Consider the following 17470-nt stretch of genomic DNA (forward strand, 5'->3'; position numbering starts at 1 on the left):
TATAACATATATATTATTATATTTTATATAAAAGAAGGTTAAAATTATCATTTAATATAAGAGATAAAGGGTGTTGTTCAACACAGGAACAAAATTTCACGGAAGCTAAAAGCAGATTGTGATTTGACAAAGATGAGCATAATTAACTCAAAAATAAAAATAAAATAAAATAATTAATTAATAAAAAAAATACAGTATAAACTACCAACATAAGGCAATGCAGGCGTATTATGCGTCCGGCTCACTTGAGGCAGTTCCGGTCTAGAAAGGCTGTAGAAAAGAAAACACTCCATCATCGACCAGCTTGGCAGCTACTCTCTCCCTCTCTCTCTCTCAAAGAGAGAACTGAAATGACCTCTCCTGAAAATAGTACTAACATCGACGCCGCATCTCTCCATTCAAAACTCTATGAATCTTCAACACAAATCCAATTAAAGCTCTATCCTTTCGAGACATAGATCTCTATCTGCAAAAATGGATATACTGTTCGCTCAGATCCAAGCGGACCTTCGCTCAAATGACGCCCTCCGCCAATCCAGCGCACTCCTCCAAGCCCTCCAGCAATCCGCCGCCGGCCGCGACATCTCCGTCATCGCCAAGACCGCCGTCGAAGAGATCGTCGCCTCCCCGGCCTCCGCTATATCCAAGAAGCTCGCATTCGATCTCATCCGCTCCACCCGCCTCACCGCTGACCTTTGGGAAACTGTCTGCACCGGCATCCGCACCGATTTCGACTTCCCCGATCCTGAAGTCACCGCTGCCGCCGTGTCCATCCTCGCTGCGATCCCCTCCTACCGCCTCGGCAAGCTCATTACCGACTGCAACAAAGAAATCTCCAACTGTTTTGAGTCTTTCAGTGTTAATTTGCGGTTTTCAATCACAGAAACTCTCGGTTGCATTCTTGCCAGGGACGATCTCGTGACGCTCTGTGAAAATAACATTAATTTGCTGGATAGGGTTTCGAATTGGTGGACTAGGATTGGGCAGAACATGCTGGACCAGTCCGATGCCGTGTCCAAAGTCGCGTTCGAGTCCGTTGGTAAGTTGTTTCAGGAGTTTGAATCGAAGAGAATGAGCAGATTGGCGGGTGATAAACTTGTGGACAGCGAGAACTCGGTTGCCATCAGATCAAATTGGGTTTCATCGATGGTGGATTTCGTTTGGAGCAAGCGAAATGCATTGATGGCGAGGTCGTTGGTTCTTCCAATTGAAAGTTTTAGGGCAACGGTTTATCCAACTGTATATGCTGTGAAGGCGGTGGCTTCAGGTGCCATCGAGGTTATTAGAAAGCTTTCCAAGTCTTCTAAAAGTTCCGACAGCAGCACATTAGACTCCGGGAATGCAGAGAAGTTTGTGGGAGTTTCGGATGTTGTTATACATCTGGCACCATTTTTGGCATCGTCATTGGAGCCAGCATTGATTTTTGAAGTGGCTATCAACATGTTGTACCTGGCTGATGTTCCTGGAGGGAAGCCTGAGTGGGCTTCTACGTCGATCATTGCCATTCTCACACTCTGGGACAGGCAGGAATTTTCTTCAGCCAGAGAAAGTATTGTCAGGGCTGTTGTTACAAATCTACACCTCCTTGATCTTAATATGCAGGTTGGGAGACCAGTTCTCTGCTTTTCACTTTGTGAGACCCAAAAATAGTGGATAAACTGCTTATTTTTCACTGCTGGAACGATTAATACTAGAACTGTATGCTTTACTGAAAATGTTGACTACTTTAGGCCTTATTCCTAAAAGAATTTTGTGATGGTTGATAATTCCCTCCACTCCAACAAAGTGCAAGAATTAGCTTCGTGTTAAAACCAAGTCTGTGTGTTTCTATTGTGTTTACACTGTAGTATAAGCTTCAAGGTACTTTCATAGCTTAAAAAGTGTAGAATTTACATCTCATTTCATGTCTAACAATGACTTCTGCAGAGGTTCCTCATTATTCTTTCACTTTAGGGATGTATTTCTTAAATTTCTGCTGTCTGGGCATTTTGAGGATGATGCACTTATCTGGTCCAATCATTTGTCTCATATATTTTGCATGTGATTAATAAATGATAAGTTTTTTGTTCTCTTGTTTGAGGGTTAAAATGGATGCGATGATTAATTTTTGGTTGCGTCTGCATCCTTCAAATGTGGTTGTTTCTACATTCTGAATTAGTCGTAATTCACCATTGTTTATTGCCACCCTATGTAGCTCAGAGGCGGTTTTTATTTCCATATCAGGCACCAATACTTATATTCAGGAATATATGTCTAATACTTCCTAAACATATGCCTGATTAAAATAACTTTTTAAAAATCTTTTTACACATAAACTGGTACTTTTTATTCTCAAGTATTTTGAGAACACGTCTTAAGGTGCAGAACTTCTTTATTAGCATTAAAGTATAATTGCTGACAACATAATAAGCATTTTAAATAGTTGGGCTATTTTTCAAAGAGGAAGAAGATAAAATGAGGGCAACTAATGTTGTCCTAGATTCATGTCCATGCAACAAATCCACAGTTTCACATGGAGGTTTAGTATTATAAGTTATGAATTTAGCATATTTTGATAAAATCATTTAAATAACTGCTTTTTCTTAAACCACTCAAGTGCCAAATTTTCTCTGTATCTTATACATATATGTGTATATACATTGTCATGTCATTGATATATCCATATCCTATCTTCTTGAAATTTGTTATATTGGCATGTTATATCGTGTCCATGTCCATGCTTGATGAATGCCATTTTAGGTTAATTAGCTTTGTAAGATAATTTATTATCATAAATGTTTTATCTGTAAATTAGTCAGCCTCCATAAATCTGCTTACTGATATTACATGTTTTGATTGCAGGTTTCGTTGTTTAAAAGGTTGCTTCTTATGGTGAGGAACTTGAGGGCGGAATCAGATCGCATGCATGCTTTGGCATGCATCTGCAGAACAGCTCTTTGTGTTGACCTTTTTGCAAAAGAAAGCGTTCGAAGAGGTCAAAAACCTCTTCCTGGGACTGATATTGCGTCACTTTTCGAGGATGCAAGGATAAAGGATGACCTCAACAGCATAACAAGTAAAAGTTTATTTAGAGAAGAATTGGTTGCTACATTGCTAGAGAGCTGCTTTCAGTTGTCTTTACCATTGCCTGAACAAAAAAATTCTGGTATGGAAAGTAGGGTTATTGGAGCATTGGCATATGGGACTGGTTATGGTGCATTAAATTGGACAGAGCCAGCTTTGGAAGTGGTGGAAGTCTGTCGGCCTTGTGTCAAATGGGATTGTGAGGGTCGAACATACGCGATCGATTGCTACTTGAAGTTGCTGGTTAGGCTTTGCCATATTTATGATACCAGGGGAGGTGTGAAACGAGTCAAAGACGGGGCCTCTCAGGATCAGATTTTAAATGAAACAAGGTTACAGAACTTGCAACATGAGCTTGTAAAAGATCTTCGTGAGGTTTGTAAGCTTTCAATAGTTAGATGCTGCACTTGCTAACAATCTAGCATGATCGTGATGTATTTAATGATCCCTAGGACTTTTTTATTTATGAAATTCAGTAATTTTGCATTTTTGTTGTGTTGGTAATTCCTTGTTATTTATTTATTTGTCCATTTGGCAGGTGAATACTCCTAGAATTTGTGCACGTCTTATTTGGGCTATTTCAGAACACATTGATTTAGAAGGTCTAGACCCCCTTCTTGCTGATGATCCTGAGGACCCGCTTAATATTATTATATCAAATATCCACAAAGTTCTATTCAATATAGACTTGTCGTCAACTTCAACAAATAGGCTTCAAGATGTTCAGGCAGTTCTTTTGTGTGCTCAGCGGTTGGGATCACGTCATGCTCGAGCAGGGCAGTTGCTGACCAAAGAGCTAGAAGAGTTTCGAAATGATGCATTGGCTGATTCGGTCAACAAACATCAGTGTCGTTTAATATTGCAAAGAATCAAGTATGTTGCGAGTCATCCAGAGAACAGGTTAACTTCTAATTCTAATTTTGTAAATCTTGATATGGAGGTGAGAAGGAACTCCTGATCTATTAATATGGGAATTTTTTACAAGAGAATGCTGATGGTTACTTAAAAACACCATGCGCATCATATCTGATGTCTATTTTAAATATTATTTAATATAAGTTGTATATTTGCACAAAAATGTGTGTTTTATAAGTTGAAAGAGAACTGTTCAACAGGAAAGGAACCCAAATTTTAAGGAGCTGTATCATTAAGGCGCGCGTGTATATATATATATATTTGAGCTGTACGTCTTGACTCATTTTTTTTTTTTTTTTTGATAACTCTGTCCTAGACTAGCTATAGGCTTGCACTTTGTATGAGCCTACCTAACCCATAACTCATAAGCTTCCATGAATTGAAACCATGGCTTGAGCTTGAGTATGGTGTTCCTTGGTTACCGAACAAGAGAGGCATATTTCCTGAAATTTAAAATCTCAGAGTTAAGCTTATTGGACGCTGTGTGAACTGAGAAGAGTTCACAATGACTTCTGCTGTCTAAAAATGGAAGCATTTTTCTTTCTTTTTTATCTTTGTTTTTTGCAAAATGTACTGTTTCTCGATGCTGTATGACTGTATGTTAGACCTCCTTTTCAGAGTTCTTTTTAATCTCCTCACTTTAGTGTGAGCACTGGGATCAATTTGGAGTCCAGTAGGTTGAAGTTGGGTTTGCAAGGAAGCAGTTTCTGCCTTCTCCTATAACGGTTAGGTACTTGGGCTACAAGTTTGTGCAGGTTTGGCCATTATAGAAACCAGTTGAATCCTATATTTCCGTGTTAGTGAAGCTTCCCAAGTCCAATGGAGACCTCAACCTAAGTTTAGGTTATAGCAAGCTAGATTTAGTTTGTTGATGGAATAGCTGATTTATTAATATTCTTTTACCAATCCTTTGAACTGCCTTTGTTACACCCCCTTTACGAAGTTTATTGTTCAATATAACTCAAAACTATATTAATCAGTACTGCAAGAATGGAAACCCACACCATGTTGTTAATAATGTGTAGAATTACAGCCTTTGTATTGATTATAGAACGTTTGTTTTTTTTTGTTTCTTTGTTTTTTTTTGGTTTTTATCACATTTAAATTTCTGTAAATTACAGAAATCTAATAACTGAAAGCCAGTGAAAGTTTAAATGATAGTTACAATAACGTACCATATGTAAAGTATGTTCTTCTATAGTGAGCTTAACATATTGGAAAGGGCCCCTCAATTGTTGGCGAATGCTACTTTCTATGGTGAGCACACGGTATTCTTAAGTCAAAAGCAAAAAGAATAGTTCACCTTGCGCTCACCATGTGCCTGAGTGTAATTTATGTTTTATTAAACTCTAGTGTATGCTAAGTTGGGTTTACACCCTTGGTTGAATTGGAACATCCCAAACCCAGTCATGCCAATGATGACGAATTGGGTTTGAGTCACACTCGTACCAGCCAAAATTGCCGCCTATTCCTGCAATGTTAGGCAGGGTGTGTTAAATGTCAACCCAAGCCCAATCCTAGCTATTATTTGACAATTACCTACTTCTCCCATGTATTTATAGACCGTGTTGTGTTTGATGTTCTACAAGTAATCTTTAAATCATAAATTTAATGGTCAACCCGAGCCCGATCCCAACTCTTCTTTGAGGTACTGAACCTAGACTCAGGTTAAGTTGTGTGATTTGGATTAGATTAGAAAATTACCTATCTTTCCCTTGTTTTGATGGACCATGTTGTGTTTGTTGTTCTACGAGTGATCTATAAGTCCTAAATTTAAACCTTCTCTATTCTGTAGAGTAGGACATCTTTAGTTTATGTCTATTGTCATTATATCGGTTAGCTGTTTAATTTATGACATGGTCTGGTCTTAGGAGATTTATTTGTGGTCAAACCTCTTTCCCTTATAGAGGATTGTTTGGTGCTAAAGCTGACTAGCAGCCATTGTTATTGTTTACTGTGGTTTCTGGACTTACTAGTTGAATCATTGGTAATCAAGTTGCATTTTAAACACAAATATTACATCTTGCTTCTCTTTCAGGTGGGCCGGTGTTGCTGAAGCCAGAGGAGATTACCCGTTTAGCCACCACAAACTAACTGTTCAGTTTTACGAAGCATCCGCAGCTCAGGACAGAAAGTTGGAAGGATTAGTTCACAAGGCGATTTTAGAACTTTGGAGGCCTGATCCTAGTGAATTAACTCTTTTGTTGACAAAAGGAATTGACTCTACTCTGCTTAAGGTTCCTCCAAGTGCATATACTTTGACCGGTAGTAGTGATCCTTGTTATGTTGAAGCATATCATTTGACAGACTCGAGCGATGGAAGGATCACTCTGCACTTAAAGGTTAGAGTTTTTCTCTTCTATTAGTTGTTTTAGATGCTATTGTAAGTCCTTGTGTTTATGCTAGCGATTTTATATGCAAGAAGTTGAAGATCTGCTAGCAAAAGCACGTTTGTCTTGATACTTATTAAAAATAAATAAAAAAATAATAGCACGTTTCTCTTGACGATCAATAGGTATCTTTACATCCTTCAGAATGAAAATGACTTCAAAATGCTCTTTCCTTGTACACCAAAAGCAAGTTATGGGGACATAGCCTTCTATGTAGAATGATTGCTTCTTTGAGGATTTGAACGAGAGTTAAAAGCAAAATACTTTCTAGAGAATGATACTATAGTAGTTTACTTAAAAGAAAAATGACAATCACAAAGACGTGATTATGTTTATGATTGAAGGATAATTGCATTCACTTCCTCTAAAGTCATGAAATTTGACAGCTATTTAATTGCTTTGAAAACCATATTTTAAGGTAATATCTATCCCCTCTTCATTTTTTCAGTCCGTGACGCTAAAAGTATAAGCTCAGATAATTCATTGTGCTACAGATAACCCTTTCGTCGTATTATTAGGAATCTTCAGGAACATATATTTGCCTTGGGCTACTTAAAATTCAAAATTGTGAATTAATTAAGATGTTGATATAACTTCCGCTAGGATTCTTCAAATTGATACGAAGAAACTACTGAATGGGTTAAAAGGAAAGGAAAGGAAGGAGGATAGAATAAAGAAAGATAGGAGGAGGAGAAAGAAGAATTGAAGTGCCATATCATATACTTTCGGGTATCGCAACAAGTATACTTTCAAAAAATTGTAATTTTTAAAACCCGTCATATGGGGCATTATTCAAAGAAAGATTGTTCATTTCTAAATCATCAAAGGTGTCTGACGACACATGAAGTATGATTTCCTAATGCTACTTTAATAGTAAAATAAGCGAGATTTATCATAACAAAAAAACAAAAAAATAGTAAAGTAAGCGAGATTGCTTTTTTTCCTACTATTTGGGGTTTGCACTACCCCAAAATTAGGTTAGTAAAAAATAATTTCATAGATATATGTTATTATATAAGCATAGGCTCATTCTATGTAAATACGTTATATATTTATGTTATTATATACACAATTGTTTATGAGTTTAGATAGGAGTATGTAATTTAAGTGTATATATATTATATATGTACATATATATGTACTCATATAAAGTTTTTTATATGATGTGTATGGGTGCCTAATTGCACACCATGCATGTATATATTTGTGATGTTTATATATGCATGTGTATTGTATGGGTCTTGATATTCACGTGCATCTTCAGAAAATGACTTGCTGAAAAATCTGAGTAATTTTTTAGTTTTGAAAGTTATTTTGATCTTCTTGAAAATTTTGTGAAACATTTTATAGTCAATGGCTGAAAATGCTAAAAACATTTTCTAGAACGTGCTTAATTTATGCGTGTGTGTGTGTGTGTATTTTAAATTTTTAATTAGTGATGTTAAATAGGACGAGTAATGTTCTGAGATTTTTTTATAAGCTTCTTGTCATGCCATCTGATGACTGCAGGTATTGAATTTGACTGAAATTGAACTCAACCGGGTGGACATTCGGGTAGGGTTGTCTGGTGCATTATATTTTATGGATGGATCTCCTCAAGCAGTGCGACAGTTGCGTGATCTTAATTCACAGGTTATTTTTGAAACTCTGCTTTAGATATTGTTTACCTGCTTTCTCAATTCATCTTACTGTTCCTTTTAAATTTATTTTGTTGTAATTTAATTTTTCATGAATAATTATTCTTCTTGAACAATGCTTCATCTTACTGCTAATTGTCATCTGTTGATGTTAAGTTGTCTTTTCTGCTGATGGCCGGATCAATGCCTACAAGAAACAAATGCAGCCCATGTGTTTTCTGAAAAAGATTAGGCCCAATGGGGTTAATATTGCACTATGAAATCTATGGAGTAATTCATATATAGCATGTGGATTAGGACGGGGCCAAGTGTTTCATTTCCCAATTTTAACTCAACCTGAGACATAGAAGGAGATGTAAAAAGGATGCCTAACTTTAATTTTAAAGTGATTTCTTTACTAACTGTTACTTCTCTGAGGGTAACAGTAATGAATGATCCTTTTAATAAGTGCTACAAAAGATGTATCCTAGAGCTAGCGGACCAATTTGATTTCATCTCATCAATTCAACAATAACTTCACTTAAGGATAAATCCTGCAAATCTTAGAAACCATTCTTTAAAAAGTAACTTCATAAAAAGGATTCTTAACTATCATGTAAAAGTGAATTCTTTACTAACTGTTACTTCTCTGATGGTAATAGTAATGAATGATCCTTTAAGTATGGTCATCTTCTATGAGTCATGACTGGTTTTGTAGGGAAGAATATACTACGTAATTGGTTACAACTAGGGAAGTTCTTGCTTTTCTCTATCTGCTATGGCTTTTGTGAGCCTTAATTCTCATAAGTAGTTCAGGAAATGATGATAAGAACTTGATTCCATCAAACATATTTTGTCATGCCTAGTTTTCCTGAGGTGAAGACTACTCAAGGATTATGTGAAATTCCCTGCCTACGGCTTGGAATTCTTGTTTAAAAAATTATTTTGAGCATTTTATGAGTGAAGAACTGTTCTATTTAGTTACAAGTTGATAGGATTTGTGATTGAAATGGGAAATTTTGGTGGTGTCCGTTTCTGGTAATTATTTCAGGCTTTCCTGTCTTTGTTAAAAGAAACCCATATAATTGGCTTGTCACGCCTAATCTGATTTTTACTGCCGTATCAACCAAACATATTGAACAAAAATGAGGAGAACAGGATACCTTGTTTGACGAGTAGATAAGTACGAGGCAAGAGAACCGGACCTCCACATAGCGAGGGAGGGAGGGAGCCCCCAATTTTTTATCCTTTTCTGTAATTTTTTTTCAAGATCTGAAACAAACTTTTTTTTTTCTTCTAATGTTTTTAAGTGTGATGTAGATTTCTGATCAATTTACTTGATATCCTTGCTTGTAGGATCCAGTGCTTTGCAGTGTGACTGTGGGTGTATCCCATTTTGAGAGATGTGCCCTTTGGGTTCAAGTTTTGTACTACCCCTTCTATGGAAGTGGTGCTCCGGGGGATTACGAAGGTGACTATACTGAAGAAGATCCACAAGTCATGAGACAAAAAAGAAGCCTGAGGCCAGAATTAGGAGAACCGGTGATTCTGAGATGTCAGCCTTACAAGCTTCCACTTACAGAGCTGCTTCGGCCACATAAAATCTCACCTGTTGAATATTTCCGCTTATGGCCTAGCTTACCCGCTGTGGTAGAGTACACTGGTACATATACTTATGAAGGAAGTGGATTTATGGCAACTGCTGCACAGCAATATGGGGCTTCTCCTTTTCTGAGTGGGCTGAAGTCTCTGTCTTCCAAACCTTTCCATAGAGTTTGCTCACACATTATCCGGACAGTGGCTGGGTTTCAGGTAACTTCTGTTGTTCTGCATTGTTATCCTTCCGAAATTTTCAGTTCCGCTCTCTTTTTCCAGGAATTGTGTTGTCATTGTATGTTTTATGTATGCTTAACTAATGAAGCGAACACTATTTAGAAACTAGGATTTAAATGATGTTTCCAAATTTTGAGTTAGTTTGAAAACTAAACATCACTGTTAGTCTTAACCCTTGCACCTCAATATGCTACCTTGTTGGAACCTTTCTTTACCTTTTGCTTGGGTTGTTCAAGCTTACCAAATTACTTGATTTACTTTGTCTTGGATAATAGCTTTGCTTTGCTGCAAAAACTTGGTATGGAGGCTTCTTGGGTATGATGATCTTTGGTGCCAGTGAAGTAAGCAGAAATGTGGACCTAGGAGATGAGACAACCACCATGATATGCAAATTTGTGGTTCGTGCTTCTGATGCAGCAATCACAAAGGAGATTGGATCAGATCTACAGGCCTGGTTGGATGACCTTACTGATGGGGGTGTGGAGTACATGCCTGAAGATGAAGTTAAGGTGGCTGCTGCTGAGAGGCTACGGATCTCAATGGAACGAATAGCCTTGCTAAAGGCAGCTCAACCACCTCCGAAGGCTCCAAAATCCGATGACGACGAAGAAGAGGACGAGGAGGAAGAAGGAGATGGGGAGGAGAAGAAGAAAAAGAAAGAAAAGAAGGAAAATGGTGAGGAGGATGGTAAACCCAAGGGACCATCAACTTTGTCGAAGTTAACTGCCGAGGAGGTTGAGCATCGTGCTCTTCAGGTGGCGGTGCTGCAGGAGTGGCATACGCTCCATAAAGATAGAAGCACCAAGGTTAATTGACCTCTATCAATTCCTATATAAGAGGAGGGTTGGGACGTATTCTTTGTACTCCTATATTGTATTTTGATTTTTGATAAAATGGTTAGGTAGATGCCGGAACTATGGAGTGCTCTATTTTCGCTGTATTTCCCTTTTTTATTTTATTTTATTGTAATTTTGGTTTTTTAATTTTATTTTTATTTTTGATTCTCTTGTACATTTTGTACCGGCTAGTCATTAATCGGTTGTTCATTTTGAGAGAGTGAGACATCCTCCTGTTCGCTTGCAAACGTTTTTTCTGTATGCTCCATTGTTTTTTTTTTTTTTTTTGATAACCAGAACTCCCAAGACCCGACCTTTACGGACCCCATCCTGAAGCACCAAATTGGGGATACGGCTGTCTACCCCACAGCTGCAATACCAGTTAAGTCGACGAAACTAGAGGCTTGGTAGAGGACTCGAACCCTGACATCTTGTGTGGCAATCCCAAGCCCCACCATCACTGCTAGCCCGTCGGGAGCTGTATGCTCCATTGTTGTTTTTACTCTCTTTTTATAAATCTAAAAGATTTTGTTGATGTTTTTACTCTCTTTTTATAAATCTAAAAGATTTTGTTGATTCAAATTTCAATCCACGTGCGTGATTTTTTTATTTTATTTTTATCAAATCAAGGCTTTGGATTGATTTTTCTTTTCGTATCTGAAACGAAGGATATACACAATAAGCTGAAAAAACAAGCTCTGAAGAGAGAATATAACTAAAAGAGTGTCTCGTCTCTCTGAGGGGCAAGCAAAATCTCAAGAACAGTTTTTTGTATTCTGTTTTGGGAGTTCCATTCCAAGCAGCCCCTTAAGCACACTCACAATCAAATCCAAGAGCTTAGGAACAAATTAATCACCCGGAAAAGAAAAACAATAAAATTTTATGACTCCAATTTAGCTTCAAAGAGGGGAAAAAACAAAACCCTCCGTCCTAAATTAAGTGTCTGTTTGAAACTGCAACTTGCATCGGTTGTAGCATTTAAACAAGTCATGAGATGATGTCTGTTCTACTTTTAGCACTATATGATGATATATGTAATCACTGCTTGTTCAATAGACAGACACAGGGGCAGCTCAATATAATTTTGGGTCTTAGGTGAAATATATTTCAATAAAACTCTTTGACAGTAAAGCCACTCACACATTTGATTGATATTGACTTACGCATTTGATTATTATTATGAATCAAGTGAATAATATATATATTTTTCACTATTATATAATTTTTAAATTACTTAAATTTATTTAAATATTAATTTTCACAATTATTAGTTATTTTTTGTTAATTATATTCAATAAAAACGTCAAAGAAGGGGATGAGGAAAAAACAATTAGATAATAATAGAATTACGAATTTTGATAGGATATGGAATGAAAATTTTAGAATGAATCAAATTCTTTTTGCTCACCGTTAAATTGCTATGGAGGAGTCTAATAATATTAGGAAATGTCCGCTATTAAGTTGCTATAATTGAATAATGATACTTGCACCGATTTGCTGTAGTGAATTATCTAACCGAATGTTACTGATTGATTATTTATGCACAATACATGTAAGTGGAGGGCTCTACTTCTTTAATTATGCCATTTGTTGTAGTGAATTGCCAAATTTATTTCTTTAAATTGATCCATTTATACATAAATAAAGAATTGGACCCTTCACTTGCATGTATTGTGTATAAATAACCTATTAGTAATATTCGGTTAAGTAATTTACAGCAACAAATCGGTGCAAGTACCATTACTCTTTTTAATTTAAAACGGAGGGAATAATAATTTTAGGAGCTTACTGAAATAAAGAAACAAAATTTTAATGAAGTCTAATAAAATAAGGAAACAATAATTCTAGGGGCTTTGGCTCGTCTAATAATATAAGGGAATAAAAATATTTGGAAGTTGAAATAATAATTTCAGGCCTGATCGACATAAGGAAATAAAAATTTTAAAGAAATAAGTAATATTTTAAGAGGCTCTTATTGACCGGGGCCTTAGCAACCGCCTGTGACCCTGTTGAGATCAGCGTCGATGCCTCTGACTACCACTCTAGAGAGAGAAATGCTATAAATTTTACAGAGAGAGAGTAGATTGAAATCAATCCAATGGCGAATTACCACTTCGTATACAAGGACGTGGAAGGAGCGTCCACGCAATGGGACGACATTCAAAGGAAACTGGGAAATCTTCCTCCAAAGCCACCTGCGTTTAAACCCCCTCCCTTCACACCCGCCGAAGACGAAGACTCCAAACCCAGAGATAAAAACTGGATCGATCACAAGACCGAGGAAGAGCTTCAAGATCTGGAAGATGACCCCGATCTTGATGAAGATCGCTTCCTCAAAGAATACAGGTATTTTTTCATCTTTGCCTGAAACCCTAAATCAAGAAAAGAAGATAAAAACAAAACTCAAACCTTAAATTTTTTCCGCTTATATTTTTTTCCAAATGTAAGAATGGAAGACCTTGACTTTAAATTCCCTTTGCCTTCGTTTGGTTAGGTGGAATTTTTTCTTTGTTAACACATGATGTGTTGATCCTTTTGCTGTAAAAAACACGGACGTTTAAAATTAGTTCATCGGCTTCTTCCATAAACAAACGTGCAAAATAAAAAAAAAATAAAAAAAAAGGCTTCCATTGGATATTTCTTTGTTTGATTAACTGCTCTTCACTGAAAGGAATAAGAGGCTGGCGGAGATGATAGAAACATCTAAAATTTCGAGGTTTGGATCAGTGGTTCCAATTTCTGGTTCAGATTTCGTACGTGAGGTCTCTCAAGCTCCACAGGATGTCTGGGTGGTTGTGATTTTGTACAAGGATAGGTAATTATTTATGATAATTCAATGCTTTTATTTTTTTGCTACTGCAATTCATTGTTTTTACTTTCTTAGGTTCTTACCTTCATCTTGATCATATTCAAATGTTTGGATATGTGGACATTTATAAATGCATGTAGTGCATATGTGTCAACCTATTGATCTCTATTTAATTTTTGTTAGCTATCCAGAATGCGGGCTTCTTTTGCGGTGTTTGGAAGAATTGGCAAAAAAATATCCGGCAACAAAGTTTGTTAAAATAATCTCTACCGACTGCATTCCTAACTACCCTGATCGCAATCTTCCAACTCTATTGGTGTACAACAATGGTGCTGTTAAAGCCAATTACGTGGGCTTGCATACTTTTGGTCGGAGATGCACTCCTGAAGGTATATTTCAAGCTTTCTTGACATTATTATAATCTCTGACTTCATACTCCTTAAATGCATGGTTATGTAGTTGCTCTAGTTATAATTTGACTTCAATTTGAGATCTTGGATAAAAGTTAATGATATATCACTTAAATGATTTGGTACACTCTAGTAGTTAGTTATATGTGTTATGGTTTCTGTTTCACTAGAGTGTCCCCAAGTAGTTTGGTAAAGGCTTTGTTGAGTTGAAGTGAGTTGTTTCTCCAGGGCGTATCATTTTACTATAGTTTCTATGAGAAGTTCCGTGAAAGAATCGTTTAAGGAAATTTTATAGTGATAGGAAATTTTTTTTTTTGTAATTTTATGATGTTTATATAGATAGTTAGGAAAATGTGTTGTTGAGTCGACTATTTTCTCCAGAGTGTTTTATTTTTACTATAGCTTACCTCTGCATGAAATTTATACAATATTCATGAGCTTGGTCTTCCCCCTGTTGTTTACATGCATAGCGGTGAATGAGAAAATATCTTATTTTTACATCCATCCATTATATAATTCTTATCAATTGGCCTTCGAACATGTTTAAGGATTTCTCTTGTATTAAACAATTAGCATGGGATAATACTGGAATACATAGCAACTCCCCATTTGTCCACACACACAAAAATAGAAGAAAAAAAAGTTGATGTGACCTATCAGCGATGTGGGGTGTAACGGGTGTTGATGTTTTTAAGGGCACACAACATTGGCATCTTAATCATACCTCAGTATTTAATGGATGGAAGTGGGTAGATTAAAGGCTTCACGTGTAGGGAGAAATTTCTTTAAAAAGACGAATTAGAAGAGCAAGAGTGCAAACATAGAGGCATGTGATATTTGCGGTTATTTTATTAAGGAAATTGCACAATAGCATCTCAAGAGTGGAGTGCAAGTGTATTTTTTTAAATAGTGGAGTGCAAATATTATTTGCCAACATAAATGCATACATGAGAAAGAACCTTAAACTCTGGATTGTGTTATACAATGCATTTTTATGTTAGGATTTCAGTGGTTTTGTCCAACTGAAAGTAAAAAAACTACTCTAGCAAAAGAAATGAAATAACTTGTTATTTCGTCATTTAGCTATTTAAATGAACTTTTTCTTTCTTTCTAATCTTAGCTAAGTGCCCCTCAAGGGAGGAGGGAGGCTTCTCTCTCTCTCTCTCATGCACTAGAGCATACTTTGTGTGACTACCGCTATGGGCGGGAAACACTGGACGAGCTACCATACTGGCAGGCTACAGGGTGTTATGATTCTACATCGCCTGGGAAAGGTGAAGTAATATAAGTAAGGTTTAACACCCTTTTATGACACAACACGTTTTAAAGCTGTGGTGGCTGTGAACCCATCAGAACTCCAAAGTTAAGTGTGCTTACTTTGGAGTAGTACCGGGATGGGTGACTTCCTCGGAAGTCTTTAGTCCGGGGGAGCCAAAAACAGACAATATTGTGTCTGGTAGGGTGAGGGCCATTACAAATGGTATCAGAGCTGGAGCATAGTCGGAAGTGTGGCCAACAAGGACGTTGGACCCCCACGGGGGGTGATTGTGACGACTGTTGTGGGTGGGTGTGATATGAGTGGATGCGAGACACCGGACGAGCTCCCACACTGGCAAGTTACAAGGTGGCATGATCCCACATTGCCTGGGGAAGGTGAAGTACTATATGTAAGATTCAATACCCTTCTATGGCACAACGTATTTTAAAGTCGTGATGGCCGTGTGAACCCATCAGAACTCCAAAGTTAAGCGTGCTTACTCTGGAGCAATATCAGGATAGGTGACATCCAGGGAAATTTTTGGTCCGAGGGTGCCAAAAACGGACAATGTTATGTGAGGTGGGATGAGGGCCGTTACACTTTGAACTATAGTTGCATGTGCTAACTGCTTGCGTTTCTCTTTAGTTTTCCTTTTTCACCTGATTAATAGTTCTTCTGTCTTTTTACTTATTAATCATAATTGCTAAATACCTCTTTAATGAACTTCACTGTTTTAATAGTAGGATGGTTTTTAAATGAGGTCTTTGATGGCCATTGACCACTTCTGGTGCCAAATGGTGGTGCTCAAGGGGAACATGGTGTTTCCTGAGCGCTGAAGGGTCTTAATATATAGTATTACTAATTTTTAAATAAATTTATAAAAACTATCCCAAGGAGAACATGGTGTTTTGGGAGACCTCAAGGAGGTCTTATTATTATTACTACTACTTTTTATTGAGTGTGGAAAAACGATCTCCAAAGACAATTATCTTATTTGATTTTTCTGCTTATTTTTTCTCTTTGGATTCTCTTTTAAATGCTAAAAATGCCTTGAATGTGTATTGTTAGGCCTGTCTTTACTGTACCGTGTTACCCTGTTTATGAGAGTATTCCTCTAAACTTTCTTTGTAATGCCTCCCAAATTGGTTAGGAGTTGCATTAGTTCTGTGCCAGACGGATCCTGTACTGAATGACGGGCAAAGTGGAAGTGAGCTGTCCAGGGAAGCTGTCCTTAAAGGCATCCAGGAGAGGTTTCTAGAAAAGGTGGTGGCAGAACATGAAGATGATGGTGGATCATCAAGTGATTAGAGTTTTAGATCTTGAATTCCCCAGCTCCTTTTTCTGCTATTTTCTGTAATAATTTTTCTAAAATTGTGTTCTATAGTAACTGGCTGTAGGGGTCTTTTGTTGCTTCTTCTGCAACTTGTTTGGCTTCTCGTCTAAGTATTGTGTGTTTGTAAACCCCGACTTTTCTCAATTTTAAAAGGATTTCATGATGTTGGTATCTCTCCCTGAATTTGGGTTTTCTGAAGCATGCTAAATCATCATCATCAGGTATTTATTTATTTATTTATTTAAGCGCCAGAAGCATTTGAGCGTTTTGCAAACCTGCCAGGTGATGTCCGGATTGTAGTGCCATTCCAAATCGACAACGATTGGGACTCAACCTAATAATATTTGGGTGGTATGGCATTTGGTCTTGTATCAATGAAGAGTAGTACATAGAACTCAACCAATTCTATCATACAGATCTTCAACCTAGGGCTTAAAAGTAGCCTAATTAAGTTCATGATATATTCACGCTGAATTCTAATTTTTTAAAATTAAGAATTTAAATTAATTTATGACAGTTCAATTAAATTGAATTGATTAAGCCAAGCCTATACAACACTAATAAAATAATAATAATGAAGAAAGTAGTTTACACCGACAAAAGTAACAAAATTTAAAAATTATAATTTCTTTGTCAACTATTTACGTAAAGTTTTCTTTCTTTTGCAACTATATGTGTTTCCTTGTCAGCGTCACATGGTTTTATGTTTTCTTTTATTGGTGGTGCACATTTTTCTGCGCACTTATTAGGGGTGATAATTAGTGTTCGCGGATTGTAATCGTGTCGTGTTAATTTAAGGGTATTTACGATATATATATAATTAAACGTGTATAAATAGATTGTACGAATTAAATCTCTCAATTCAAACACGACACGATTAACTAAGCGGGTTAATTGTATCGATCCGTTTATAAACCGAATTCGTTTAAAATTAACTCAAACTCATTTAATTCGTATCGTATTCGAATCAAATTGATGAATCGTGTCAACTTTTGCCGCCCAACCAC

The 17470-nt window shown here is 36.8% G+C and overlaps 2 protein-coding genes across 2 annotated transcripts; both read left to right on the plus strand.

The window, feature by feature from the left end:
• Positions 1–241: 241 nt before the first annotated feature.
• LOC132286898 (protein TPLATE) lies at positions 242–10879 on the plus strand. The gene is made up of 7 exons (XM_059789322.1): positions 242–1602; positions 2842–3438; positions 3602–3963; positions 6017–6320; positions 7878–8000; positions 9341–9796; positions 10093–10879. The coding sequence occupies exons 1-7, from the start codon at positions 475–477 to the stop codon at positions 10630–10632; spliced, it is 3510 nt and encodes a 1169-aa protein (XP_059645305.1). The 5' UTR covers positions 242–474; the 3' UTR covers positions 10633–10879.
• Positions 10880–12623: 1744 nt separating this feature from the next.
• LOC132283059 (uncharacterized) lies at positions 12624–16636 on the plus strand. The gene is made up of 4 exons (XM_059784940.1): positions 12624–12999; positions 13325–13468; positions 13646–13851; positions 16281–16636. Exons 1-4 carry the CDS (start codon positions 12752–12754, stop codon positions 16436–16438), a joined length of 756 nt encoding a protein of 251 aa, XP_059640923.1. The 5' UTR covers positions 12624–12751; the 3' UTR covers positions 16439–16636.
• The last annotated feature ends 834 nt before the right edge of the window (positions 16637–17470 follow it).

Source organism: Cornus florida, unplaced genomic scaffold, assembly GCF_030987335.1.
Source record: "Cornus florida cultivar Cherokee Brave unplaced genomic scaffold, ASM3098733v1 CherokeeBrave_3.0.0_Hap2_Chr11, whole genome shotgun sequence".
NCBI classification, from domain to species: domain Eukaryota; kingdom Viridiplantae; phylum Streptophyta; class Magnoliopsida; order Cornales; family Cornaceae; genus Cornus; species Cornus florida.